General features: G+C 57.9%; 10 protein-coding genes across 10 annotated transcripts; 6 read left to right on the top strand and 4 right to left on the bottom strand.

Moving 5' to 3' along the window:
* Window positions 1–310: 310 nt before the first annotated feature.
* LTHEOB_914 (uncharacterized protein) lies at window positions 311–3,273 on the bottom strand (the record flags this gene model as incomplete). The annotated part of the gene is made up of 4 exons (XM_035518695.1): window positions 311–849; window positions 927–1,340; window positions 1,395–1,525; window positions 1,745–3,273. The coding sequence occupies 4 exons, from the start codon at window positions 3,271–3,273 to the stop codon at window positions 311–313; spliced, it is 2,613 nt and encodes an 870-aa protein (XP_035369673.1).
* A 2,522-nt stretch (window positions 3,274–5,795) lies between these two features.
* Window positions 5,796–8,027, top strand: LTHEOB_913 (60s ribosomal protein l44; the record flags this gene model as incomplete). The annotated part of the gene is made up of 2 exons (XM_035518684.1): window positions 5,796–7,366; window positions 7,442–8,027. 2 exons carry the CDS (start codon window positions 5,796–5,798, stop codon window positions 8,025–8,027), a joined length of 2,157 nt encoding a protein of 718 aa, XP_035369672.1.
* A 466-nt stretch (window positions 8,028–8,493) lies between these two features.
* On the top strand, window positions 8,494–9,175 carry LTHEOB_912 (60s ribosomal protein l44; the record flags this gene model as incomplete). The annotated part of the gene is made up of 3 exons (XM_035518673.1): window positions 8,494–8,578; window positions 8,632–8,793; window positions 8,892–9,175. 3 exons carry the CDS (start codon window positions 8,494–8,496, stop codon window positions 9,173–9,175), a joined length of 531 nt encoding a protein of 176 aa, XP_035369671.1.
* Window positions 9,176–9,447: 272 nt separating this feature from the next.
* LTHEOB_911 (60s ribosomal protein l44) lies at window positions 9,448–10,416 on the top strand (the record flags this gene model as incomplete). Its single annotated transcript, XM_035518662.1, has 5 exons — window positions 9,448–9,450; window positions 9,933–9,991; window positions 10,047–10,080; window positions 10,137–10,321; window positions 10,377–10,416. The coding sequence occupies 5 exons, from the start codon at window positions 9,448–9,450 to the stop codon at window positions 10,414–10,416; spliced, it is 321 nt and encodes a 106-aa protein (XP_035369670.1).
* A 511-nt stretch (window positions 10,417–10,927) lies between these two features.
* LTHEOB_910 (Major royal jelly-related protein) lies at window positions 10,928–12,369 on the top strand (the record flags this gene model as incomplete). Its single annotated transcript, XM_035518651.1, has 3 exons — window positions 10,928–11,060; window positions 11,116–12,156; window positions 12,218–12,369. 3 exons carry the CDS (start codon window positions 10,928–10,930, stop codon window positions 12,367–12,369), a joined length of 1,326 nt encoding a protein of 441 aa, XP_035369669.1.
* Window positions 12,370–12,998: 629 nt separating this feature from the next.
* On the bottom strand, window positions 12,999–16,599 carry LTHEOB_909 (DNA-repair protein UmuC-like protein; the record flags this gene model as incomplete). The annotated part of the gene is made up of 8 exons (XM_035518639.1): window positions 12,999–13,106; window positions 13,179–13,739; window positions 13,797–13,859; window positions 13,950–14,110; window positions 14,159–14,275; window positions 14,327–14,651; window positions 14,712–16,489; window positions 16,545–16,599. 8 exons carry the CDS (start codon window positions 16,597–16,599, stop codon window positions 12,999–13,001), a joined length of 3,168 nt encoding a protein of 1,055 aa, XP_035369668.1.
* Window positions 16,600–16,976: 377 nt separating this feature from the next.
* Window positions 16,977–18,603, top strand: LTHEOB_908 (Fk506-binding protein 4; the record flags this gene model as incomplete). Its single annotated transcript, XM_035518628.1, has 4 exons — window positions 16,977–17,063; window positions 17,138–17,611; window positions 17,665–18,346; window positions 18,398–18,603. 4 exons carry the CDS (start codon window positions 16,977–16,979, stop codon window positions 18,601–18,603), a joined length of 1,449 nt encoding a protein of 482 aa, XP_035369667.1.
* An 848-nt stretch (window positions 18,604–19,451) lies between these two features.
* On the bottom strand, window positions 19,452–20,222 carry LTHEOB_907 (Yippee family protein; the record flags this gene model as incomplete). The annotated part of the gene is made up of 1 exon (XM_035518617.1): window positions 19,452–20,222. One exon carries the CDS (start codon window positions 20,220–20,222, stop codon window positions 19,452–19,454), a length of 771 nt encoding a protein of 256 aa, XP_035369666.1.
* Window positions 20,223–21,232: 1,010 nt separating this feature from the next.
* LTHEOB_906 (AGC/NDR protein kinase) lies at window positions 21,233–23,804 on the top strand (the record flags this gene model as incomplete). The annotated part of the gene is made up of 2 exons (XM_035518606.1): window positions 21,233–23,615; window positions 23,785–23,804. 2 exons carry the CDS (start codon window positions 21,233–21,235, stop codon window positions 23,802–23,804), a joined length of 2,403 nt encoding a protein of 800 aa, XP_035369665.1.
* Window positions 23,805–24,656: 852 nt separating this feature from the next.
* Window positions 24,657–26,539, bottom strand: LTHEOB_905 (4-coumarate-ligase; the record flags this gene model as incomplete). Its single annotated transcript, XM_035518595.1, has 4 exons — window positions 24,657–25,745; window positions 25,792–25,932; window positions 25,986–26,437; window positions 26,503–26,539. 4 exons carry the CDS (start codon window positions 26,537–26,539, stop codon window positions 24,657–24,659), a joined length of 1,719 nt encoding a protein of 572 aa, XP_035369664.1.
* Window positions 26,540–26,562: the final 23 nt, after the last annotated feature.

Below are 26,562 nucleotides of genomic sequence, written 5' to 3'. Positions count from 1 at the left end.
AGGAAGCCAAGAAGTAAAACCAACGACCAATCTTTGCATCAAATAGTAATCTTTAAAAATGAAACAAAAAGGTATTAAAAATGTATCGTCAATGTGGTGACAAGCCAACTTGATCATGATTTTTGTGATGATTGAACAAGCCGAATTGCACCCAAGGAGATTCGTTAATAATCGTAGACAATCGTCAGTATCTATCGAACGGCAAAGTCGAAGGGGGAAAAACAAGGTATCATCGCCAAGCTTGTTTCTCAAAAAAAGAAAGAAAAAAGAACGGGCAAAAGGACAAAACGCCTGCGAGAGCGATGCCCGCCTACCGCCCTCTTCCGCCACTCCGACTTCCGCTTGCGCCTCCTGAACCCAGAAGATCACCCGTGAGCTTTTGGAACATCTTCCCTGCTGAGTTGCGCCCAGCGAGAAAGTCTTCCAACTTGTCAGCGAGCGGGTCCTCGCCACGCTGCGGTACGGGCCGGCCATTCGGGTCAAAACGTGGTGGAAGTTCGACCGTCTCGCCGGACGAAATAGAAGAAGGCGAATCTGATCGGCTCCGGGAGTTTGAGCGAGAATGCTTTGGGGGACTTCGATATTCGTGAAGGTCATGATCGTCGACATCGTGGTCATCGTATTCGTCGTACTTGCGCGGGCGCGGCGGTCTATTTTGTCGCCGGTCTCCTGTGGAATTCTCGTCGGAATTTACAATCTCATATTCCTCGTCATCATCGATTTTCCGGGGGCGTTCGCGGGTCAGTTCTGGTGATAGTGCGGGGGTTGGCAAATCGAATTGGACGGTTTTCTCGGACTTTTGCGACTGTTGTTGCGATGCTTCACTCGTCGCCCCGGTCCTTAGACCATCTACAAGCGCACGCGTTAGTGTATTCCGAGCCATTGGCTGTCCAACAGTTCAATGCATCAATGAACGGTGGACCCACCAAGAAAGGGTTGCTCAACCGACGACGGAGCAAACGGAGCAGACGGAGCACTCACATTGTCATCTCCGCGATGATGGCCCCGGTCTTCGTGGAACTCAGGCTGCGGCTCTCTGGGCGGGGGCGGAAAGTATGGTGCTTGTTGCTGAGGGAAGTAAGACGGCTGCGCAGGACCGGGATTAGGGCCATAGTCGGCTGGATTATACGGAGCAGGTCCGCCAAAAGGTGCCGGCTCGTAAGGGGGCTGTTGCATCGCCGGATCGTACCCTTGCGGCGGAGGAGGGAATTGGTTGCTCTCCGGATAGAAACGTCCGTTCTCGGGTGGATACGCCCCTGGAGGAAAAGGCTCAGGAGGGTAGCCGGCCGGGAGAGGGGAGCTGTAGCCCTCTTCGCTGAACGGACGTTCTTCCTCTGCACCTGAACGACCCATTAGCCAAGATTGTTTATTGAGACCGTATCCACTGGACTTACGCTTCCTCTCCTTCTTTTCTGCTTTTTTACGTTCTCGTCTCTTGGCAGCTTCGTGGGCGGCGACGCCCGCAACGCCAGCAAGCGCCGCTGCCTCGGCGACCGCTCTGGAACGACTCCTGCTCCTGCTGCGGCTGGACCGGTGTCGATGCCTTCTCCCTTCGGATTCCGAGTCGGAATCAGTTGGGCGGCGTCGACCACGGTAATCAGCAGGATCCTCAGGATCGTAGCCATGGCTTCCGGAGCGACGACGACGTCCGCTGGCACTTGGCTCGACATAAATAGGATCACCGCCATAAACTACAAGGGCTGGGTCACTCGCGGATGCCCGCCGAGATCGTGAGGGTACAGACCTGGACCTAGATCTTGATCTTGATCTGGATCGTGACATGCGCTCTTCCTTGGCCTCTTTCTTGGCCGCGTTCTTCTCGTAGAGTCCAGCAAGCGCCGCTCCACCAAGGCCAGCGGCAGCGATGGGAACACCGGTCCTCAGCCGACTGCGGCTGCGCGATTTCTTACCGCGTCTGCTCCGAGACCTGCTGCGAGCTCGTTCGACGAGGCCAGCCACGGCAGCGCTAGCGAGACCGGCTTGGGCCATGCGCCTGTTTTTGTGCTCTGGATCACGGTGTTTGCTTCTTGACCTAGAACGCGACGGCGACGGGCTGAACTCGTCGCCACTTGCTCCGCTGACCGAGTGGCGGCGCCTTCTAGAACGGCTTCTCCGCTCGACCACGTTGGCGACGTTGTTTCCCTTCTGGCCACGACCAGCAGCGTACGCGAGCGCACCTACCGCAGCAAGTGCAGCTACGCCCGCTACCTTGCGACCCCTGGAATGCGACCTGTCGCGCCTGTGGTGGTGATGGTGATGATGACGTCCCTCGGACCGGGAGCGCGATCTGAATTCCTTCCGAGCGCGAGAAAGAGCCTCCGCACCAACGGCACCGAGAGCGCCATAGCCAAGAGCCTGTCGAACTCCATGGCCCGGATCTTCGCCCTTTTTCCTGCGCTGGTGACGGATCAACTGGGCGGCGCCGACGCCAGCAACGATGCCCTCAGCCAGATGGCGGCGATGGTGCGGGCTGCTGTCACGGAATTCCTCATCCCGGGTGCGTCGGATGTACTCATACTCGTCGTCGCTGTGCCAGTCGTGCTCGGCATGCCGTGTGCGGCTGCGCTCATAGTAGTCGTCTTCCTCCCAACCGCGGCCGTGGTCGACTTCGCGGACTCTACGCTCGTAATAGTAGTCATCCTCGCGGGGATCTGGACGCTTGGTGACCTGGCGATCGTCCACCTCGGAGCGCTCAATGATCTCGTACTGGGGCTCCTCCCTTCTCAAGATGATCTGCTGCCTGACGGGAGCTTCCTGGACGATGATGGGCTGCGGGTTGGACTGCCTGATGACGATGGGCTGCGGCGGGGGCGACGGACGTGAGAAGAACTCGGTAGACTTGGAATACTTTTCCAGTGCATAAGGCTCCTTTGGCTCCTCGTCGATCTCGCGTTCGATGGTGTACTGGCGGACGCGAGGGGGCGACGGCGAGTGCTCGATGACGTCACGCTGAATGCGGTATTCGTGCACGTCGTGGCGGGGCGATGCAGGGCGGTTGACCTCGCGCTCGACGTAGCGGTACTCGTGGACGTCGCGGCCGGAGGCGCGGTCGTCGTCTCGGTCGACTACGTAGCGCTGGCGGACAATGGTCGGGTCGGAGTCGCGCTCGCGCTCGCGGGTAACGATGCGGGTTTCCTCGTAGTGATCGTCATCGTACGGGTGGTCGTCGGAGACACGGTAGCGGCGGACGACGGAGGAGGGGGCTTTGCGAGAGGCGTGCGACTGGAGGTCCCAGTCGCGCTCGCGGGTCGTCTCTTTGTAGATGACGGACATCTGGGGCTGCTCGCGGGGTGAGGCGGCAGCGTGCGTGCAGTGCGTAGCGAGTCGTGCGACGGGCTCGTGCAGCGCGAGCTGCTATTTACCAGCAGTTGTTGTTGTCGGTGCTGAGCGATCGCCGGCTAGCGCAGCAACGCTTTGGATGGTTCGAGCGGGAGCAGAGCCAGTGTTTGGGCTCGGGCGGGAGGCTGCGAGGCTGGCGGGTCGTGGGGCGGATGACGGAGCACTGGGTTGGCAGGGCTGCCGATCGCGCGTGGTGGGCCTCCGCACGCGCGCGTGATTGACGGGACCCGCGGATAAGCTTGGCTGGGGAATGGAGACCGAGTGTGCGCGAGGAGAGACGAAGGAAGAAAAAGAGGTCAGGAGAGCGGGCGGCTGCGCATTCAACACTCGCGGGTGGCTGGCTTGGGCAGCTCGAGGTGGCAGCTTCCAAGTTCTACCGCCTTCTCTGCCTCTGGGATTCGGGCTCGACCGCACGGCAGATGACGTAGTGGGTGGTAGGGCATCGACCCTTCGCGACTGCGCGGGCGCCGCCCGTCATAATATGTCCTCCAACCCAACACCCACCCAACTGTCCGCGTGGCATCAGCGGCACCTCCAGGATGCCTTGCCGGCCTCGTGCCGCTTCTGCGCGTCAGCCCTGCTGCTCCCGCCGTCTACCCACAGCACCGCCGTATCGAACGCCACGGCGTCGCAACCCGTGCCTGCGGTGCCCCTCCCGCATGCCTGCCTATTGCCTCCGGTCGGCATGTGGCGCCGCTACCGAAGAGAGCAAACCTCCAGCATAGCCCCCTCGACGGTGAGCGCTCACCATCCTCTTGCCCCGCTGACAGCACGATATTAAAAAACTCCCTCCGCCGTACTCTGTCGACTCGGGCAGCCGCAGGAAGGAAGGGGCGCGGCTCTTGCTGCCTAGCAGACCGGTGGTAATCCGCGCCCAGGTGACAAGGGCACCTATGCCCGCGTTTGGCTGACCGATAGGCATTGCCTATTCCACGCGCGCGCTAATGGCCAACCTGGTTGCCATGCCACGCACCAAAACGGCGGGCCGCGTTGGGTAGATCTTCTTATTGTGCCTCTTCGAAAACATTCACCTCCCGCCCAATAGGTCGGCAGACTGACCCGCCACGTTCTGTTGTAGCAGCTGGGTTCAGGCCGCCCACATGCCTGTATTGGGTTCTCTCACATGCTCACGACTGTGGATACCCATAGACGTGGCATTGCGCTTGCATCTCACGCATGGACTTTTGGGATTCAGTGTCCCAGAGCCCCTCCACCGTCTCCTCGTCCAGTCAGATCCGCCTGCCTCGCGTCAGCGGCTTCTGCATCATGCACACCCTTCTGCCTACCTCACCGTTTGCATACTGCATCCTGTTGGATACAAAGCCTTGCCGGTGACAAATGCATGTCTCATGGCCGTGTTGTAACGCGGCACCTGTGGACCATCTCTGCTGCCGCCTGTGTGAGAGGACCTGCCTCTGTACAATGAGAAGAGCAGTGGCTCTAACGAGGCAGACTCTCGCAAGGTATACACCTTGAGACAGTTCTGTCTCCTCGGATTTGTGGTCCGAGAGCTGTTTGGACGGGTTATATTCTCCGCGCAATAGCGTACCACGCTTCCATCCTCGACGCGAGACTTCTGTTCAGGACTGGGGGCATTGGCTGTGTAGAAACAGTCTCTGTCTTAGTGGCGCAGGTGTGGCCAACGATGTTTCACAGCCGGATGCAGGGAGCGTGCATGAGCCTTTACGATTACACGGGGTTATCGGTAGATCAGCGTACGAGTTGATGTCAACAGGTCTTTAGCATGATGCCAAGAAACTGTCCTACAAGACTCAATATTCATACCTTAATGGGTTATGGGGATTTTGCCCTGCGCCTCTAATTCCACTCATCATAGGCACAATCTTTACGTCAAAGGATATATAGTCGCGTAATCGTGGATTTCAGTCAAGACCAAGCATGTGCATGTCGATTTTACTTCCATACGTAAAAAAAAATTTTTACACCTGTTTGCGAGTAAATCAAATGTGACCATTGTAATACGAGGTTTTGTTTGCTATGGACGCCTTGACTGACGCAAAGAAGGGGCGAATGCGAGCTTACGCGAGCACAAAGGAGTCATATGCAGAATTTTTTGTGTGAATTTTGGCGAATCAAAATGCGATGAATCACAATGAGGTGAGCTATAGGCAGATGGTGTTCTGTTTTTTGCCTGAGACGAGAGGTGAGATACAGCACGTGACGGCGCTTCATCCCGTCTCCGGGCGTTGCCTGGTGAGAGGCAAAAGCCAAGACCAGAAGCTGAGGCCATGTTTACCGCTTACCATCGCCGCCGGCCTTCCGAGACCTGTGCAAGACCACCGTCTCTCGCAGCACCTTCGACGACTGCCAATAACCGTCTTCAGCGCAAAGATCGCTCGCCCTTTAAACCAGCTTTCGCGCCAATCCGGTTCGGCCGGGTTGCCTCTCTGACGTAGCACGTCACTCCTAGCAACCGCCAACTTCTACCAACCACCATGGACGAATACGAATACTTTCGGCCGGGTTTCGACCCTTCTTCCGTCACAGTGCCCAAGCTGCGCTCAATCCTCGTCGCGCATAATGTCAAATACCCTTCGTCCGCCAAAAAGCCTGAGCTCATTGCCCTCTTCAACCAATATGTCGCTCCGCAGGCGCAAACACAGCTGGCCGCCCAGTCGCGGACCAAACGCTCGGCCAGAGGCATAGTCGATGTACCCTCGAGCCGCGAAACGAGCGCTACGCCTGACGATAGCGAGGAGGATGAAGTCGCTTCCCTCGCGCCATCCGAGAGCGTGCGGAGGAGCACCCGTCGGTCCACTAGAGGGATGACCGAGGAGAGCGATGCCCCCTCACTAGCACCCAGCACTGTCACCCGTAGGAGCACACGTCGTACGACCGCCTCCGTGGAGCCAGACCTTGACCTCACACCCGTCCCGCGGAGCAGGGCGTCAAGGTCGCCCTCGAAGCGCGCGTCAACGAAGCCTGTCCGCGCCCCAGAACTTGATAACATTGAAGAACGGCCCCCTTCATCGCGGCTATCGAGGCAGTCTGCGACTCCGGTTGTCAAGAAGCAGGAGTATGATGAATCAAGCCCTTTCTCTTCGGACAATCCTTTCCAGAGTGGCTCTCCAGCGTACGATCCTCGCACCGTTGAGCGAGATAAGAGGAAGAGCGGCGTGAGCCGGAGAAGGACTGAGGTTCTCAGCGCCGCGCCTGACGACTACGATGCTACCCCATCCCTAGTGAAGAGACACGAGTCGCCGATCCCGCGCAAGAGAGATCCCACGCCTAAAAGACGCTCTCCTACACCGATCTTCCAGCAAGAGGAAGAAGACCTGATGGTGGCGCAGGAGTCTGAAGATGAGCAAGACGGTTTCGATGCGGGCGAGGAATTCACACCAGAGGAACAGCTGGAGCTTGTCCGTGAGAGGGCGGCACAGGGCAGAACCGATATTCTTCCTCCACGGAGAAGCCGGCCGCCTCAGAGGAGTTCGGGAGCACTGAAGGCTGCGCCGTTGACGATCCTAGTAGCCCTGCTCGGTGGATTCGGGGCCTGGTGGCGCGCCGAGAAGCTTGCGGTCGGCTACTGCGGTGTTGGGAGAAATCCTATCAGCTTGAACGAGCTGGAAGTTCCTGAATACGCCAAGGGTATCGAGGTGCTTCTGCCGCAGTGCGAGCCATGCCCCAACCACGCTTATTGCTACGCAGAATTGACGACCAGATGCGAGGACGACTTCATCCTTAGACCGCATCCGCTCTCATTTGGAGGCCTCGTTCCCTTGCCCCCTACGTGCGAGCCGGACAGCGAGAAGGCCAGAAAGGTGAAGGCAGTTGCGGACCGTGCGGTGGAGGAGCTCCGTGACCGGAACGCCAAGTTTGAGTGCGGCGATCTCGTCGACGAGACCGGCAAGCATCTTGCCAGTCCCGAGATCAACGAGCAAGAATTGAAGAAGGAGATCTCTACCAAGCGTCGAAAGGGCATGTCTCAAGACGAATTTGATGATCTCTGGTCCAGCGCCATTGGCGACGTGATGCTCCGGGACGAAGTTTTCAGCGAAGTGGACGGGTAAGTCTGCTTATTTCCTTTCCCTTTAGATCTGCTGAATCATCTGACTGATCAGATACGGCTTTGCCCCAACAGAGTCTCCGGAACCAGAACAGTCGGCTCCAGAAGCCTCGCTCGAATCTCCCTCGCCTGCGCCGCAAGACGATCCGTCCGCCTCGCGTTGGCACGCCATCTTTGGAAGCTTATAAGCTTGCTGGCCATGTTCGGCGCCTTCCTCTACTCCAAGTCCGCTTGGGTGTCGTCGACTGCGACCGAACAGCGTGCAAAGCTCCTCGCCAGCTTTGCCCTGGATCAACTCAAAGCGCAAGCAGCTTACCACGCACAGAATCCGCACAGGTACCCTGAGGGTTTCATCAGCATGGGGCAGCTCCGGGACGACATTCTTCGAGACGAGTTCAGCGCAAAGCGAAGACAGAAGCTGTGGCAGCGTGTGCAGAAGAAGGTCGAGCAGAATTCTAATGTGCGACCCAGCGTAAGGGAGACTCGCACGGGAGATGTGAGCAGAGTATGGGAGTGGGTCGGTGCCGTCGGCGCCATCGAGGGCGGAGGCGTCAAGAAGGAACAGGGCCGCGAGATGTTGACCGACAGCCCCCACGAACCGCAGATAAAAGAAGAGGTGAAGGAGAAAAAACATTGGGATGAAGGCCGGCCAATCCACTAGGTTGCACTGCGCAGGTCACGCCGTTCACTACATATTTCATTAAGTTTTCTAGGACGGCCGTTTGGGGTTTCTTCTGTACAGGAATAGCTATGAATACCCGGCGTAGTGTGAATGGAATGGACCCGGCGTTTCTACAAGACAATGTTTCTAGTGTCGATTGTTGCTGCTTTATTGAAACTGCGGGGAGATTGCAGCATCTCAACTGTGATCTCGCTGCAAATATGTAGACGCGGAGTGACACGGGATTGGCGGGGCCGAGAGCCCGGAACTCGCGTCGGTCGGTACGCTTCCCCGAATGGTCCAATGGCAGTTGATGGCTGCGAGATATCACCCCAGCAGGATTCATGCCCTAAATCATGTGTTGCGGGAAGGCGGGGATAAGCTAGGCGGCACCAGGACGTAGCTTGTAGTCTCCATCACTGCAGCATTGAAGCTTTGAAATTCCAATCTCCAAAAGGAAGCAGCCATGGCGACGATTACCAACGACTCGGTCCCGATTCTCGTTCGCACCGCGCAGGTGGTGGGGATCACATCTGCGGCGTGGTGGTCTGGTATGCAAGTCGCATTCGACATCGTCCGCGGTGCTGACCACGGCGTTCAACAGGTGCATGCGGCTGGATCAGCTTTGCGCTGATTCCAACAATCAACAAATCGCCCGCAGAGCTTAGGGTCAAGCAATGGAAATACCAGTTTGAGCTCGGCATGGCCACTGGGCCCGTTGTGGCACTGGTATCCGGCGTGTCGTTTTCCTATCTAATGACGCAGCGTAAGACACACCAAGGAGAGACTTGTTCGAGCCGGCCTTTTGAAATAACCGGCTGCAATTTATCGAGCGAGCGCTGACACCAAACCGACACTTCCTAGATGGCAAGCATATCGGCCTACTCTTGGAGAGGTCGTTCTACTTGACCTCCCTGGCTGCGGTGGTTGTCCCTGCGATCGTACCATTTACGCTGCTTTTCATCAAGCCGGTGAACAACAAGCTGATCGCACACGTCGAGTCACTCGAAGACAAGGAGTCCGGCGAGTCCGCCCTTACCGAGCAGGACATCGAGTCACTCGTGGCCAAGTGGAGCAAGCTGAACGCGGTCAGGGCGGTCATGACAGGTGCTGGTGCAGTGGCGGGACTACTGGCAATCCTGTGGTAGGCGGTAATGCGAATTGAACGGTGGAGTTGTCAAGTTTTTTACTCGGAGGGATGGTCAATGTGAATTCTGTTCCCTGTATTTTCAGTACAATAATGAAGTTGAGCGAGAGTGCAGCCTTCGGTCGGGCCTGTGTTCTGCGCGGGTCACGTGCGCCGAGCCGAAGGGCCGAACCCACACAAACGCGGGCGAAAATGAAGCGCACAATCTCCAAGGACGACAACCATCGCCAACGACTCACCCACCACCGTCCGTGACCCCCAACAACCGTCAAGATGGTAAGCTGCCTGCTTTTCTCGCTTGCAAGAGGAGGACTCTCGAGGGAGAATTTCCGCATCGCCGGCACCCAGCTTGCTACATGACCCGCCGCTCGACCCGATGGCTCCATCTGCGACCGCTCGACCCGCGCCCGTCCCGACGCTGCAATCTTTCGGGGTGCTCCTTCGACCGTACCGGCCAGCGATCAGAAGTTAAAACTCGAAGATTCGCCACTTCTCGACGTTGGAGAAGCCGCCGCCGCTCGCTCGACTCGGAAGCTCACCCCCGAAATTTCCACTCATCACTCGCCTTGGAAATTCAATTCAGCATGCGCAATCAGAACGGCTCGACCGCGCCTTTCTCCGACCACGCCATACGACACGGGCCACGGCGACGAGACAATAGCAATCAGGGTCCCGGTGTTGCGGAATTTTCACCAGATCGGACGAAATGATGTGCAATTATGACCTTGAAAGCTACAATAACGCTAACATATGTTCAGGTCAACGTTCCTAAGACGAGGAAGACTTACTGCAAGGGCAAATCTTGCAAGAAGCACACGTCGGTTTTGTTTTCCTCATTTGAAAATGCGATGGAAGTACTGACAACCGGACAGGCAGCACAGGGTTACCCAGTACAAGGCTGGCAAGGTACGGGTGAAAATTTCGCCTTTTAGCCGGAGATTATGCTGACAGAATGTCCCCAGGCCTCGCTGTTCGCCCAGGGAAAGCGTCGTTATGACCGCAAGCAGTCCGGTTACGGTGGTCAGACCAAGCCTGTCTTCCACAAGAAGGCCAAGACCACCAAGAAGGTCGTCCTGAGGCTGGAGTGCACTTCCTGCAAGACCAAGGCTCAGCTCGCCCTCAAGCGCTGCAAGCACTTCGAGCTCGGGTACGTCCGCCTGTTGCAGCGCTCAATCCGCCTCTTAGCTGACCATTTTCCACAGCGGTGACAAGAAGACGAAGGGTGCGGCGTTGGTCTTCTAAGCGATTCCTTTCCTTTTGCAAGTCCTCAGCATGGTTTCATGTGGTGCATTTGGGGGAACTTCTTCGGTGGAGTGAGGGACGGATTGCGCTGGCTAAGACGGTCCAGCCAGCTTTACGGTCTATAAAGTGGACCGCGGATTATGTCACAAAATTAAAAGGACCAATGCTACTGGGTTGAGGCGTGCAGACTGGACAGTGCAATTCTCCCGTGAGCAGGCGGCAAGGAGTTTGAGGTCTCGCTTGGAGCAAGACGGGATACCCCGCTACGACGATCAACAATCCATGATGAAGTCAACCATCATGTGCCACCATGCCCCTCGAGCTGCAGCCATCACGAAATCCTGCCGTTTCTGGCGTACCTGCATGATCACTACAGAATGACTTCATCACCGTGCCCCTGCTCTTGGCTGCGGAACCATTGACATTATTTTACCGGCTTCCCCGCTCCAATATTCAATTCCTCCAGACCTCCGTTCGTCTCGTCCGTGTTAAACAGCAGTGACTACTGACGATGCGCCTTGCTTCCCTCTCTGGTTACGCGTTCCTTGCGTGGGTGAGTGCTGCGCAAGACATCGCAACTGACCCAGGCGTCGCTGGCCCTCCATTGGAGATTGCCCACCTGTACTACGACCAGTGGCCCACAGGTGAGCCACGAGTACTGAACGTGAACATGACAATCAGCGCTCATCACGCTGATAGGAATTGCCGTGTCTTCTAGTGGACGGCTGTTCTCGAATTACCCGTCGGGATTGGATCCAGAGAACACGAACGATGGCAGCAACAACAAGTACGCAGTTGCGGAGCTCTTCGCAAACAACACTGAACGTCCCTATCCGAGCGCCGAGTTCAACAACCCCCCCGGCGGTTCCATCAACTACACTACGAACCCACCCAGTAAGTCAACAGATCCCATTTTTCAGGGAAATCGTATTAGCTCACGCAACGCTCTTCTTCCAGGCGGAGCGAACTACCAAGACCACCTCATAGGCGTCCAGAGCGTCGTCATCGACGCCCTCGACCGCCTCTGGATCCTCGACACGGGCCGCGCCCTCACGGCCGACGGCACGCTCGTCCCCGCGTCGGTGGGGGGGCCGAAGCTGATCGGCGTCGACCTGGCCACGGACAAGGTCATCCAAACCATCGTCTTCCCGCCCGACGTCGCGACGCCGTTCTCGTATCTCAACGACGTGCGCTTCGACCTGCGCGCCAACCTCCCCGCCGGCGGTGGCGAGGGCGGCGTCGCGTACATCACCGACTCGTCCAACGAGGGCCGCAACGCCATCATCGTCGTCAACCTGGCCAGCGGCGCCGCCTGGCGCCGCCTCGACGGCTACCCGGGCGTGCGCGCCGAGGGCCAGTTCGTCGCCCACGTCTGGGGCGAGCCGGTGTACGGCCTGCCGCAGGGCGCCGGCGGGCCAGTCGCCTACGCGTCCACCGGCTCCGACGGCATCGCCCTGTCGGCCGACGGCGACGAGCTCTTCTGGAGCCAGGTCGCCGGCCGCCACATCCACGGCGTGCCGACGGCGCGCCTGCGCGCCACCGAGGCCACGAGCGAGGTGCTGGCGCAGGCGAGCGTGACCAAGCGCGGCCAAAAGGGCTTCAGTGACGGCTTCGAGACCGACTCGAACGGGCTGGTGTACGTGGGCAACATTGAGCAGAACGCCGTCAATTGGTACAGTCCTGCCAACGGGACGACGGGCGTCTTTGTGCGGGATCCGCGCATCAATTGGATTGATACTTGTGGGTGCTCTCCTTTTTGTTCTTTTATTGTGCCGCCTCTGATATTGACCTCCTTGTGCAGTTTCGGTGTCGGAAGACGGTTACCTTTATTTCACCATCAACCAACTCAATCGCTCTCCGTCGTTTTATCCCGGAACGGAGAGGCGCGTGCGGCCGTATGTGCTCTTCAAGGTCAAGCTCCCTGATGGTGGAAGCAAGGTGTTGCTTCGTTAAGAGCGGCAGTAAATGGAAACGATGTTTGGCATCTAGCACGTCGTGTAACTTTCGATAGTAAGCTGGGGCCAATTAGGTGAAAAACTTGGTGGTACAGAAAATAACTAAACACTTAACTGGACGAAATACAATTCTTGAGCCGTGAAACCGAGGATTCTTATATTTGAATGTATTTACCTTAACGGGTACGTATATAGGGACTCAGCTACTATCGTATTTTAGATAACCTTGTATTCTATTGTCGACTTATATGGGGTAGTTGAAGCTATCGTCCGGACGTAAATGTCCAATTAAAAATTCTACACTTCCGTCCGGACGATAGCTTCAACTGCCCATGAAATGTAAATTTACCTAGCCTTCGGCTACAATACCCGATAGTAATAGAGATAAATGTAGATTTATTATCGTCAAAGTTTCGTAGCACTTTAAGCAAGGTATATTTTCGTTAGAGGACTGTATCTGGGGCGCGCGGGTGGTTTTGGTTCTCATACGATGAGTTGGATTGGTCTTGCCCCATTGTCAATACTTCACATATAGCCCTGCTGTTACAATCGCAAGTTGTAATTATGCTACACTGATGGTGCGTCGGGTATTTCCCTTCCTCGCAAAACGCCTGATATCGCAAAGACTCAAAGATCCACTCTTCCTAAGCCTCTGTCCGCAACACATTCCTGCACAACCTCCTTTACCTTCGCCACAGTATCTTCCCACTTTCCCTTTCCTTTACCGACCGACCCCTGAGTACCACGACTACTTCCATCGACGAATTCATCCCCAACCACCCACGCAAACCACTTCGCAAGCCCTACCGCCTTGTCCAGGTCCCGTTCCTCCAGCACCACCTTCCGCAAGTACGCTCCTAGCGCTTCCACATCCTCGCGATAAGGGCCGTCATCCCTGAACTCGCGAAGCCACTCTTGCACCGCCTCACGCAGTTGATCCGGCTGCCACAGCTTGCGCGTCGTGAAGGTCGGGCGCGGCGGGCGCGGCGGCAGCTGGATGGTGCGTTGCCCTGAAGGACGACTGGTAGCTGGAGAAGCGCGGCCGCCTCCCTCGGCGGCGACGGCAGCAGCGGTGGTGGTGGACAAGGCCAGTCCTCCGCGCTTGCGGAGACGGGCACGGCGATGCTCCTCGACGACTTCGCGGCGGATATCTTCGGGGAGGGCGGCGAGGAAGTCCGGGTCCGGGGACGTCGTCTCCCCGGGGTCGGTAACGTTCGCGTCGTCGGTGTCAGTGTCGATGCCGTCACGGCTTAGCGGACGGCCCGGGCGAGCAAGACGGGTGGAGATGAAGTTGGACTGGGTGAGGGTTGCATTGCCGCTGGCTACCGCGGCTGCAGCGAGCGATGCGGCTTTTGGAGGGCGGCCGCGCTTTCGGGGGCCGGCGAACGATGCTGAAGCAGGTTTCTTGGGTAGACCAGCTTTCACGGATCGGTTCTTGCGGGGCGACTTGGGATGGGCAGGCTGGTCGCCCAGCTTGCCGCCAAGGGACTGTCCATAGAAGGACAAGACTTCGGCTCGCACGTCATCTGGGAGTGCTGCCAGTGTCTCCGGATCAAGCTGGGACCGATTGGGCAGTACAGTGCCCGCAATGGGTCTGGTAATAAAGGGGTCATTCGGGTCGCCAGCTTCGACCGAGCCTAGCGCAACATTCGCTCCACCAGTAGAAGGTGGTGGTCTAGCGTGTTTTGCCAGCTTATCCCTGATGTCCTGCGGGAGCTCAGCAAGAACCTCAGGGTCGACTTGACTCGGCATGATGAACTGAGTGCCCGACGTATTGAGGGGTTTACGGCTGGGACTGTCCGAAGTGAGCTGAGAGGATCCGAACCGGACGAGGTCTCCCGAAGTCCTCTGTTTCTTCGGCGTTGTGATATCGTCTTGAATGGGATCTTCTGGAGGAGCCTTGGCTGCAGCATTGCTCGGCCCTCCAACTTTGAACTGAAGTCGACGCTGGCTACTTTCCTTTCCATCGCCGGGGCCTTTTAGAGGCTCCAACTTCGTCATTTGGACGCCGATTCCTCGCAATTCGCCTGGGGAAACCCCGAAGCCTTTCAAAATCGAAAGTGCTTCCTTGGCCAGAATGGTCTTGTCATTGGTGGCAACCCCCAGCACCAAGCTTTTGTTAAAAGTATCGCACTTGCCGTGGCCGAGATGCTTCGGGGGATCGAGAGGCGCGTCGGCTGCTCGCTTCATGATCTTCATCGTGAGCTGCCTTCCCTTCACCTTCTCCTTCATCAAACGACGATGAAGCTCGCCGCACAGATTGTCAATGAATTCGTCAACCTGCTCGTGGTCGGTGAAGCGCACGCCCCAGTTGACTTCTGCCGATACCGATTTACGTACGACGACATCCCCGACCTCAGTCCGATCGATCCCCCGGGCGTATTCCCAAATCTTCTCCCCAGTCTTGGGGCCCAGTGCGTTGACCAGTCGTTCCTTCGAAACGTCTCGAATGTCGCCAACAAACTTGACCCCAATCTCCTCGAGCTTGCCGCCGATACTGTAGGCCACCCCCGGGAGGTCCTGTACCCCGAGTTTACCGACGAAGTCCAGAACCTCGTCTGGCTTGATCTGATACTGACCCGCAGGCTTCGCTTTACGCAAAGCCACCTTGGCACACAGGATGTTCGGCCCGATGCCAACGGATACAGCGCACCCGGTTTTCTCTTTCACCTCGTCGCGTAGCCGTTGGCCGATGGTGTCGGCTTCGGTCTGTTCGCGGTAGATGTTCCCTTCGCTCACCTTTTTCCCATCTGAACCGCCGGCGGCAATACATTGGGCAGAAACATCTATCAAGGCCTCGTCGATGCTTACGCTCTGCACGGTACCACCCGTATCCAGTATGGCTTCGTAGAACGATTTGCTGGCCTCCTCGTAGGCGGGAAAATCGTAAGGTAGAGTCTTTAGTTCCGGACAGAGGTCGAGAGCCTTCTTCATCCACATCCCGTTCTTGATACCAAATCTACGAGCAGGGTAGTTGCAGCTTGCAATTTCGGAGCCGGTGCCGGTACCGTGAGCAACTACGGCAGGCTTATCTTTGTACTCAGGGTGCTTCTTGAGGGAGACTGCAGCGAAAAAGCTATCGAAATCAACGTGCAATATGTATCGGCGCGAACCCGGAGGCCGTTTCTGCTTCTGCTTCTGCGAGGATGACTTTTCAGCCGCCATGGCCTGAAGCTGCGACTTTAAGTCCGCCTTCCATGTAGAAAGATGATGGAGTCGAGATTCACGGTAATACTGTTCTAGAAACCCGGGGTGGACGACGGTGGATTTTCGAACATTCGGATCAGCGAGAAGGATGGCATTGTGCTCTTCGGCGGTCATCTTCCGTCGCTTCGACGGCGAACCTGCACGGTCACTGTGCGCCCTCTTGAGCCCCGGGGCGTCAGGATCCGATTCCGCGGGTTCCGCAGGTCCACTCTTGGGAGGTGTTATCATGGATTGCTCCGGCGACCAGGCTTCCTCGTCTTGAACGATAGGGTCGCCGTCTTCTGGTTGGTGCGATGGAGGCAAGTCATCGATTTCCTCGTCCAGCCCCGGTGTGGAAGGGAGTTGGGAGAGGAAAGACGAAGGCCGCGCACTCTTGGGTGTGCCATTTTCCGTCCTGAGCTGGCTCGTGTACCAGCTCGCGTCGGTTTGGTCCCGATAACCTCGCGCCCTCACATTCGCCTGGCTTACCACCTTGCCCTTGTCGAATCCGAGGACCCTCTGACCGGCCCCTTCGTCTACAACGCGGTAGTTGTCCCACGGCAGCAGCTTGCCAGCATCGACGCTGTCGACGACCCACGCTGGCTTCACAATGCGGTACTTGCGGAATTCGACGGCCTTTTTCGGGGTGAGACTGCTGGCGATTATGTGAGTGACTGTGGTCTTGCCGTCTAGGTACTGCATGAAGCCGCCTCCGTGGGTGACTATGAGCTTGTGGAGGTCGTTTAACGAGGGTTGTGTATAGCCGTTGACGTGCGCCACCACACCGCGAAAGATGGGAGGCTTGTCGGTGGACTGTGACCGCAGCTCGGCATCGAGGTTCTGCAGTTTCACCTTCTTACGCCGGAAGTATTCGGCAAATCCGCCAAAGCTAGAGGCCTCATATTCCTCGCCTTCTTCGTTGTCGAAGGTGTCTGGACGCGTAGTGTGGTCAGCTGGAGCTGCACGCGACGAGTGGCAGACGCGTACGGTTCTCTATGCGCTTGCGGACAGCGTCGGAATTGCTCTCGAGACGCGAACCCATGATGATGCGCGCCCTCGAGGAGCATGGTGAGTTCGCGATCCGAGGGTCGGGTTTGCGGCTCAGACAATGGAATGGCGTGCAACGCGAATCGGCGTGGGGCGCGTCATGGCGGACCCCATGTCCAGCCAGTCCCACCGCGAGGCGGCGCTAAAATCTTGGCGGCAGAATCCAGAATCTGCTCGCTCACCGCCTAGGTTCGGGACCAGAAAAAGTTCGAGCTGCGTTTTGCGCTTGCTCCTCTGCCGCCTTCTACCTCTCTTTTTTCGCTCTCATTCTTCCTCCTTCCCCCCCGCCTCTACATTTTGCAACAGGCTGTACGCTTCGTCGCGCCCTTATTCACCAGCTTTTTCGAGTAATACTTCCAAAAATCAGCCGCAATGCCGCTTCTCCCTGTCGCCGTCTATGGCCTTGAGGTCCCTTGCGGAGGCATGCCTATCCAGGCTGTCCCCGATTTCCCAGCCACCGTAAGTCACCGCTCCCTCCGTGTCTCTGTCGCGTTTGGTTCCCTCCGCGCAAATGCCGCTGAGAATCCTTGCAGCTGATTGAGAAAAAGTTCCGCATTACCATGGCCGCCATCGACCCCAATGCGCAGCCCCAGATCCCCGAGGAGCTGAAGGGCGTTCCTCCTCGCGCCACTCTCAAGCTCATTCGCGAGCCCATTTCCGGCGATGAGAGTGACGACGATGAGGATGACAGCATCGACGCCATTCGCGCCCGCCTGGGCCTTGCGGACGAGGACGACAGCGAGGATGAGTCTGAGGACGATGAGGAGAAGAACGGCGGCCCCAGCGACCCCGCCAAGTCCAAGAAGGCTCGCAAGGCGGCCGCCATGAAGCAGATCATGGACGAGCTCGAGGCTGCCGAGGATATGGAGGTCGATGAGAAGCCCAAGAAGAACAAGGGCAAGGGCCGCGCCACCGACGACGAGGACAGTGAGGAGGACTCCGAGGACGAGGATGACGATGAGATGGAGATGGAGGAGTTTGTCATCTGCACCCTCGACCCCCAGAAGGTATGCTCGGCAGCATTTTCTGCACTATGGATGCATCACTGACCCCACTGCAGAACTACCAGCAGCCCCTCGACATCACCATCGGTGAGAACGAGCAGGTCTACTTCCAGGTCACTGGCGCCTACGACATCTCGCTCACTGGCAACTACGTCATCCCTGACCACACTCACGACCACGATGAGGAGGAGGACAGCGAGGATGAGGAGTACGACCTCTCCCCTGACGAGGATGAGCTCGATGACGAGTACGACAGCGACGAGGAGGAGGATGAGCTGGATGGTCTTGAGAACCCCAGGATCACCGAGCTCGGCTCCGACGACGAGGAGCCTCCCAAGCTCGTCGAGGCCAAGAAGGGCAAGAACAAGCGCTCGGCCGAGGAGGCCGAGAGCCTCGACGACTTGATCAGCAAGGAGAGCGCCAACGGCGAGAAGCTTAGCAAGAAGCAGCAGAAGAAGCTCAAGAACAACGAGGGCAAGGCCATCGCTGCTGAGGCCAAGGACAGCCCGGCTGACAAGAAGAAGGTCCAGTTCGCCAAGAACCTTGAGCAGGGCCCCACTGGCTCCCCTCTCCCCAAGAAGGAGGAGAAGAAGGACAGCAAGGGTGCTCTTGGCCCCAAGAATGTCAATGGCGTCACGGTTGACGACAAGAAGCTGGGTACCGGCCCCGCCGCGAAGAAGGGAGACAGGATCGGTATGCGCTACATCGGCAAGCTGCAGAACGGCAAGGTCTTTGACTGTAAGTGTAATCCCAAGCTCGGCGTGGAGAATCGTTACTGACCCGCAACAGCCAACAAGAAGGGCAAGCCTTTCTCCTTCAAGCTCGGCACCGGCGAGGTCATCAAGGGCTGGGACATTGGTGTCGCTGGCATGGCCGTCGGTGGCGAGCGTCGCATTACCATCCCCGCTCACCTTGCCTACGGCAAGTCGGCGCTCCCTGGCATCCCGGCCAACTCGACCCTCGTCTTCGACATCAAGATGGTCTCGATCAACTAAGGAACGACCGCATCTCGCCAATTGACCGGGTGTTGCATACATAGTGCAGCAGGGTTTCCACACTCACTGTACACTTGGGAATACTTCACTCGTATGACGGCCGTTTTTCATCTTGACGAAAATCTCCTTAGTTCTCGGACTTTCCTCTGGTTATGCATTGTCCAGCGTTTGAGATATCCCACTTGCATTGCGGCAGACTAGATGCAGGCATAGTGCAGGGAGGACGGATCTCTCAGGCGCCGCTCCCCTGCTGATTGGTTTCTTTTTCTTACTTCAATCTTTGCGGATCAAAAAATGGGTTCTCGATCTAGTTGACGGGAGACAACGGTCCGAGTTCTAAGCACGCTTATTACAGTGTGCTAATCGCTCGGCCGCCTATTCACTGTATGAATAAAAGTTGGCGTTTCTATGGCAAGGCAGGAAAGGGGTGTTTTTCCAACCGTACAGCAAAGAGCTCTTCATTGCACACTGATATGGATTGCACGTGTAATCGCTACACTGTCTTCTGACGAAGATGGCACCGGTCTTATTGTGGTGAGATGATATGTATAAGAAAAACATTACTGCTGATATGCTATAGCTATTGTTCACTCTCAGGGTCGAGTGCGAGTCGGCGTCCTTCTAGGATATGTTGGGGTATGCAAAACGAAGGGGGTATACATGATGTCTGTTTCGTCAATTGCTGATAAGACCAAAGGAAGATAAGGGACGAAAGAACCAAGCGGAGAAGTGAATCGAAAACGCCAATTAGTGCCATCCAGGAATTCCAGGGAATGACGAAAGCATAGCTGCTCCAATGCCATGGGGATTCGCACACTAGAATGGAAAACAAGGGTCCAAGGTCGTCTTCAGACCTCTTCCACACCACCGGTGCCGCCCCTGCCCTCCCTCCAAGCGCGGCCCCTCCGCCTACGCTTCGCCAGCGCGGGGCTCCACACGCCCGCAAACAGGTCCTCGCACTCGTCCTCGTCCTGGCTGTCGAACTCTACGCTCTCGTCCTCGCTGCTCGCGTCGCCGGCGGGCCTGACGGGGGTCAAAGACGAGGCGGCATCGCCGTCGCCGTCCTCGTTCTCCCAGCACACGCCGCGGCACACGCGCTTGGTCTCGAGGATGAACTTGCCGACCTTGTACTTCTGGCTCTCCTCCTCGGCGGCGACGTACTTCCAGCCCAGCACGGCGCCGCACAGGGCGCAGCTGATGTCGGACACGGTGTGGGCGCCGGTGACGAGCTGGCGCGGCACGGGCTTGTGGGCGTACGTGTTGGGCAGGTTGTTGTCGCGGTGCGAGACGGCGCCGCCGCCGCGCGCGTCGTCGCCGGCCGACGTCGTCGTGTTGGGGTAGGGCCGCGGCGGCGCGACCAGGTAGGCGCGGCCGTGGCGGCCGGTGAAGCCCTTGCTGATGATCTGCGATGTCAGGCAGAGGTCCGTCAGGCAGCGCGTGCAGCGCAGGTGCGAGCGGTTGCCGCGCAGGTAGTTGGTTGGGGCGGCGGCGGCGTCGTCTGGGGGAGACGAGGAGGTTTCGGAACTGACGGTGCCGGTGGTTTCGGTGCTGGAGCGCCGCCGGCGGAACGGAATGGATGGAAGAAGGTAAAGAGGAAAGGGGGAAGGTGCAGAGAGCATGGCGATGTTGGAGTTTCTTTGATAGCGGAGCTGTTGGCCACTGACTCGTGGGTTTCTAGGTGTTCAAGGCTTGTGAGGACGCACTTGACAGCGCAGGATGTCTCCCCATGCGAAAGCGGCGCGCGTACGGTCGCAGAGGTCCGAGGAGCGCGGACACGAGAGCAAAGAGGGGACCCTGATGCAAGGTACGTTTGTTTGCTAGCACAACAGTGACGTTTTGAGCGACAGGGAGCTAGTGATGACAATCGATAAGATAGCGTAGGGCAGAATCCTGCGGCGCCACCAAGCGCGGCTACCGACGTGTGATGAGCTGCGGCACAGCGAGAACAGAGGCGGCGTTTGCACAGCTGGGCGACGGAGAGAGGGCAAGGTGGGAGAGGTGACAGGCACGCAAGGGCGGCAGAGGGGAGGCATGACAAACCCTCCCCTCACGCAATGCGCCCGGCCGGGGGCCCCGGGTGTCGCGGGTTCAGCGGGCGTGATCTGAACATCGGGGCAGATCACGAGCCCACCTTCTCCACCCACTCATCAACCGATGATCGTTGCGCCAGTGTACTGCACTCCCTGACACGCACAACCAGCTCTTCAATCGCACGAGGCGCTCAGCAACGACTCTTCTTATCGGCCCTTTGGAGAGCAACCTTTAGACCTGCATGCAGCCATGCGGGGCGATAGAGCGGTCTTTGCTGCTTGAGGCTTAGGGAAGCCGTGTACTGATGCCTCACATCTCAGGCATACAGTCGAGCTGCGATGACGCTCCGACAAGCGCTTGATAGACGATTGCGAGACGAGATGCGTCGAAATTTGGCCCTCCGGAAGAGCGCCGCTCACTCTGGAAGCCGTATCTGGGCCTTCCGAAGTTGAGCTCGTTTCTGCGAAAAGGTAGGAGCATCGGAACGTCGGGGAAGGTGCCTGTATCCGCCGCTTTCTGATCAAAACCATGGACGACCTGCCTGCAACGCATCGTTATCGGCGGCAGCTGTCAGGCTGCCCCATATCTCTACTCGAATATGACTTTCCACTTCAGCCATCCGTACAAGAAGCGTACCGTGATCCACCGCCGTGCCGCCCGCCGCCCCAGCATCTTCTTCGGCCGCACCAAAGACGTCGATGACGAGAGCGATGGCAGCAGATCCGGATCCACTCCGGCCGCCGCAAGCCCTCAAGACCGCCAGGAGACGCCGCTCAGTCCGCTCTCTCAAGTATCGTCAGCCCTCACCACTTCTTCGCCGGGAAAGTCAACTAGCTTTTCTCCTCCCGAGTCCGCTTCTACAGCACCCACCTCGACCGACGCATGCTCGAGCAGTTTCGGCTCTCGGTTCGGCTTGCCCAAGAGCATCCGCTCCAACTCGCCTACCCCCAGCTCGTCAGCCCGCGTCAAGGAAGTCGAAAAGGCCAAGGGTAGCGACGAGACGACCCTCACGGAGCTTCATGGCTCGTCCAATTCCCGTTTTCCTTTTGAATACCGCGAGGACCATCCCATCAGGCCGTCCGTATCCACCATCGAGTCCGCCGCCGCCGCCAAGGTGTATTTCGAGACGCACTTCAACACCCTGTTGTCGTCCGATCCCAGTCCGCGGCAGGAGCGCCGTCGGCTCGTCGAATCGCAGCTTGCCGTACTTCCTCTATCCAGAGAAGAGAAGGCAGAGAGGCTGAAGCAGTGGCGTCTGCAAGAGAGTAACCACTTGCGACAAAGCCGCGTTTTGAAGTCCAAATCACTGGTCAGACGCAAGTCCAAAGGCGTCTCGGTCGCCGGCTACGAGGTCGTTCGCGTGCTTGGCAAAGGCAGTTTTGGCGTGGTGCGCCTCGTACGAGAGAAGCGGCGACCGCAGCCCAAATTCCCCTCGACTGAGCAGACCGAGTCCGACATTGAGCGTCTCGACGGCAGCGATGACGAGCGTGGCCGCTTTGACCCTTCGAGGATTAGCAGGCAGGTCTACGCCATGAAGGTCATCCGCAAGTCCGAAATGCTGCGGAACTGCCAGGAGGGCCATCTGCGCGCAGAGCGGGATTTCCTCGTTGCCTCGGAGAATTCCCGCTGGGTCGTTCCTCTGATTGCGAGCTTCCAGGATAACACGAACCTGTATCTCGTCATGGAGTACATGGTCGGCGGCGACTTTCTCGGCCTTCTCATGAGAGAAGATGTCCTGGATGAAGCGACTGCACGCTGGTACATTGCCGAGATGATCCTGTGCGTTGAGGAAGCCCACAGGATGAAGTGGATCCACCGCGACATCAAGCCCGACAACTTTCTCATCACTTCGTCCGGACACCTTAGAATTTCGGATTTCGGATTGGCCTTTGACGGCCATTGGGCCCACAATCAGACCTACTTCAACGAAAAACGTTACAATCTCCTCAAGAAGTTCGGCATCGACGTCCGCGGCGACGACCAAGACGTCGTAGAAGACAGTTCTCCTGAGCCTAAGACCCCTGGATTCAGCAACATGTTCGGCCGTTCCCAACGGAGACCCTCCATGTTCTCCGTCAAGGACCAGCCTGCCAAGGAGCCTCCGGGCAAGGAGGATAACCCGGTTCTGTGGATGAACCGCCACCAGAAACGTCGACTCGCCAAAAGCATCGTCGGTACGAGTCAGTACATGGCGCCCGAGGTGATCAGAGGCGAAGAATACGACGGTCGTTGCGATTGGTGGAGCCTCGGGATAATTTTGTACGAGTGCCTGTACGGACAGACGCCCTTTTACTGTCCGGACCGTAAGGATACGAAGCAAAAGATTGTCTACCACCATCACCACCTCGGCTTCCCGCAAGACCAACGCTGGGGTGGGCCCTCTGCCGAACGCGTTCCTCTTGCCCCCGTGTCCTACACCGCCGTAAATCTTATGAAGTGCCTCCTCACCGACAAGGAGATCCGCCTGTCGTCGCCCCATTACCGCGAGAACGACGTTCGCCACGACTGCTTGCCACGCTACCATCATCACCGCAGCTTCAGCATGCGCTCTTCGGGCCTCCAGCATGCGTCGACTACGCCCATGACCGCTGCTTTCGGTGCCGCCCAGAGGCACGTTTCTGCCAACGTCAGTGTGCCAGCGCAGCCGAGTCACCAGAGGTACTTTGTCTTCGCAGACGACGCTCGTGAAATCAAGGAGCACGTTTTCTTCCACGGCATCCAGTGGGACCGTCTTCACGCAATGCGTCCACCGTTCGTCCCGCACATCCGCGTCGGCCAAGATCTGACGAAGTACTTCGATGACGAAACGCAAATACTCAGCTCCGGCGATGATGCAGCCGATCCGGATGCTGATTCGACGCTGAGCGTTGAGGGCGAGAACGTACCTCGCGATAGTGGCGCCGGTCAAGACAAAAATGAGGCGAATGACCTCGAGGATCCCAGCCCTGCGGAGACTGGAAGCGAAAAGGACAAAGGCAAAGGTAAAGAGAGAGAAGTAGAGAGAGAAATGTCAAAAGAAAAAGGAAAGAATAGGGCCAATAGAGACAAAGAGAAGCGTAGGGCGAGAGACAAACTCCTCCGCGATCCAGGGCTTAGGCGTCAGGTCATGGAGGCGAGAAAAAAGGGTGCGTTTGTGGGATACACCTATAGGAGGCCGAGGGAGGTTATGACCAGACGGAGATTCACGATGGCTGACGAGAAGGGCTTTTTTGCGTCACCGACATGGCCATGTTGAGCTTTCCGGAGAGACGTACGCTCCAGCCGTTGCTGTGTGAGATACCAGAAAGGTGGTGGGTAGTGTGTTCTGTCTACTCTTCCGCAACCCCTAGAAAAATCGACCCTTACATCTCCCTAACATTTGCTGTGCACCTGGAGTGTTTGATATATAATTGATTCCTGCAGCTCCCCTATTATCCGCCGGTGCTAGCACTGGCATAGTCCAGTGGTAGCACCGGCGGATCCCCAAGCTCGCAGCTTGGAGCGTCCACGTTCAACCTCCCGCCTGATTTCAACTCCCGTCTGCCGCCACTCACTGCCTATCGCAAAAAACCCTTCAGCGACGCCCTACGGTCGGGCGGAGAGGGGTTTCTGCGGGCTCCCCACCGGGGGAGCCTGTAGTTTTGCCCTTTTTATTTTTTGCCCCATCACTAACTAAAGCTGTGAGCATTATATCTTTTCTATACCCTCTCTACTGCTTTCTTTGTGGACTCTATTTTGATTTCACAAAGGCGGCCGACGAGAAGTGTGCGGTGCATCAGTTGGTGCCGAGAAGAAGTTTGATGGCGCGTACCACGGGTCAGACCGCATCATGAGTCACAACAGTGAATACCATTGCAGCCGCAGAGAAACTCATTCCTGTCGATTGGTCTGGCGGAATGACGATTTTCTACCGCTCACAAGGGGATCCGCCTCTTACATCCCGTCACTTAACCGTCAACGACGAATTCTAACACAACGATACGTTTAATTCTTTTCTAGAACCGAGATTATGGCAACGAGTGCAAAATGTACTCCGAGAGGCTCTATAGCATCGCCCTTTCTGCCACGGCATCCCTCACGACAACGCCCCTAGCCTCCTTTTTAGCCCTATCCCGCAGCACCCTCCTCAAAATCTTCCCACTCGCGCTCTTCGGTATCTCATCGACGAGCTCAATCTCCCTAACTCTCTTGTAGCGTACCTTGTTCTCGCGCACGTACGCCAGCAACTCCCTACCTACCGCCGCCGCCGCCGCCTCATCCCCCCCTTTCGAGTCGTCGACGACGACACCGGGCTTGAGTACGATGTACGCCTTTGGCACCTCGCCCGCGTAGTCATCGGGCACGCCGAGCACGGCGACGTCCTCGACTTTGGGGTGGCCGAGCAGCAGGTCCTCGAGCTCGGCGGGGGCGACGCCGACGCCCTTGACCTTGATCATCTCCTTGATGCGGTCGGTGATGGTGACGAGGCCGTCGGCGTCGACGGCGCCCTGGTCGCCCGTGTGCAGCCAGCCGTCGGCGTCGAACGTCTCGCGCGTGGCGGCCTCGTTGTCGAGGTAGCCCATGACGACCTGCGGGCCGCGGGCGAGGATCTCGCCGGCCTCGCCCACGCCGGCCGCGCTGCCGTCGGGCCTGACGATCTTGACCTCGGTGCTGGCGACGATGGTGCCGACGGCGTGCGCGTGGCGGAAGTCGTACTTGTCGGGCGGGTGCGCCGTGATGCAGCTGCAGCTCTCCGTCATGCCGTAACCCTGCTTGAAGCCCGTTCCCGGGAACTTGTCGCGTAGCTGCTGTAGGATCTCTGGTGATAGCGGTGCTGCGCCTGACGAGAAGCGGCGCACGCACGACAGGTCGTACTCGGCCACGACGGGGTCGCGCACCAGGCGGATGAGGATGGGCGGCACGAGCAGCAGCTCGCCGATGCGGTGCTTCTCGACGGCCGCCAGCATCGAGCGCATGGTGAACGAGGGCAGCATGATGACGGCGGCGTTGATGAGAACTGGCAGGTGCAGGACGTGCACGAGGCCGGTGATGTGGAACGACGGCAGCACCGCCAGCACCTTGTCGTGGTCGGCCGTCGTAATCTGCTGCACCTGGAGGCATTGGGCGATGACGTTTTTGTGCGAAATCATGACCTGTGCGAATAAGTAAAGCTCTTGATATATCTCGTCGACCACTTACAGCCTTGGGCAATCCGGTCGTCCCCGAACTGAAGCTCAGGAACCCGCAAACGTCACCGTTCTTCTTGCCCTCTGGAATCTTGAATGCCGGCACCTGATTGCTCTCTCCTTGCTTCCTTCCCCACTCGATCAGTTCTTTCACCTAGATGCAAGTCACCAGCACATCCTTTTTTTAAAGTCTCTTTTTACACTAACCGTCTCGAACCCCTCCGCCTCTCCCTCCAACAAAACCACCCTCCCTTTCTCCAATCCAGCCTTCTGTGCCGCCTTCACCGCAACGCCCAAGCTCTCCTTACCGGTGACCAGCAGCCTCGCCTTGGCCGTGCGCAGGGCGTACGCCATCTCGTCGACGCCGTAGGCCGGGCTGGCGCCCGAGACGCGCGCGCCGTACCGCAGCGCGCCGTGCATGACGACGGGGTACCAGACCGAGTTCTGGCTGAAGAGCGAGACGGTCTCGCCGGGGCGCAGGCCGTGCTTGCGGACCAGCGCCGTCGACAGGTACGTCGTCAGCGTCTTGACGGCCGCCCAGTCGAGCGTCTCGTTCGTCGTGGCGTCGGTGTAGCCGGCGAGCTGGTCGCGGCCCAGGCGGGACAGCGGCGAGTAGGGTGAGTCGAAGAGCCAGTCCCAGGTCGTGAGGTGGGTTGGCACTGCGGGCGGTTATGAGCTGGCTCTTCGTTTTGCTTTATTTATTCTGAATGGTGGATTTATTTACCCTCGATGTCTGGCTGGCGAGACTTGAAAATTGTCATCTTGGAGATTTGTGTGACTGTAT

The sequence above is a fragment of the Lasiodiplodia theobromae genome, assembly GCF_012971845.1.
Source record: "Lasiodiplodia theobromae strain AM2As chromosome Unknown scaffold_2, whole genome shotgun sequence".
NCBI lineage: Eukaryota > Fungi > Ascomycota > Dothideomycetes > Botryosphaeriales > Botryosphaeriaceae > Lasiodiplodia > Lasiodiplodia theobromae.
The sequence above is the reverse complement of the archived record's forward strand: the minus strand, read 5'-3'. Positions and strand labels throughout refer to the sequence as shown.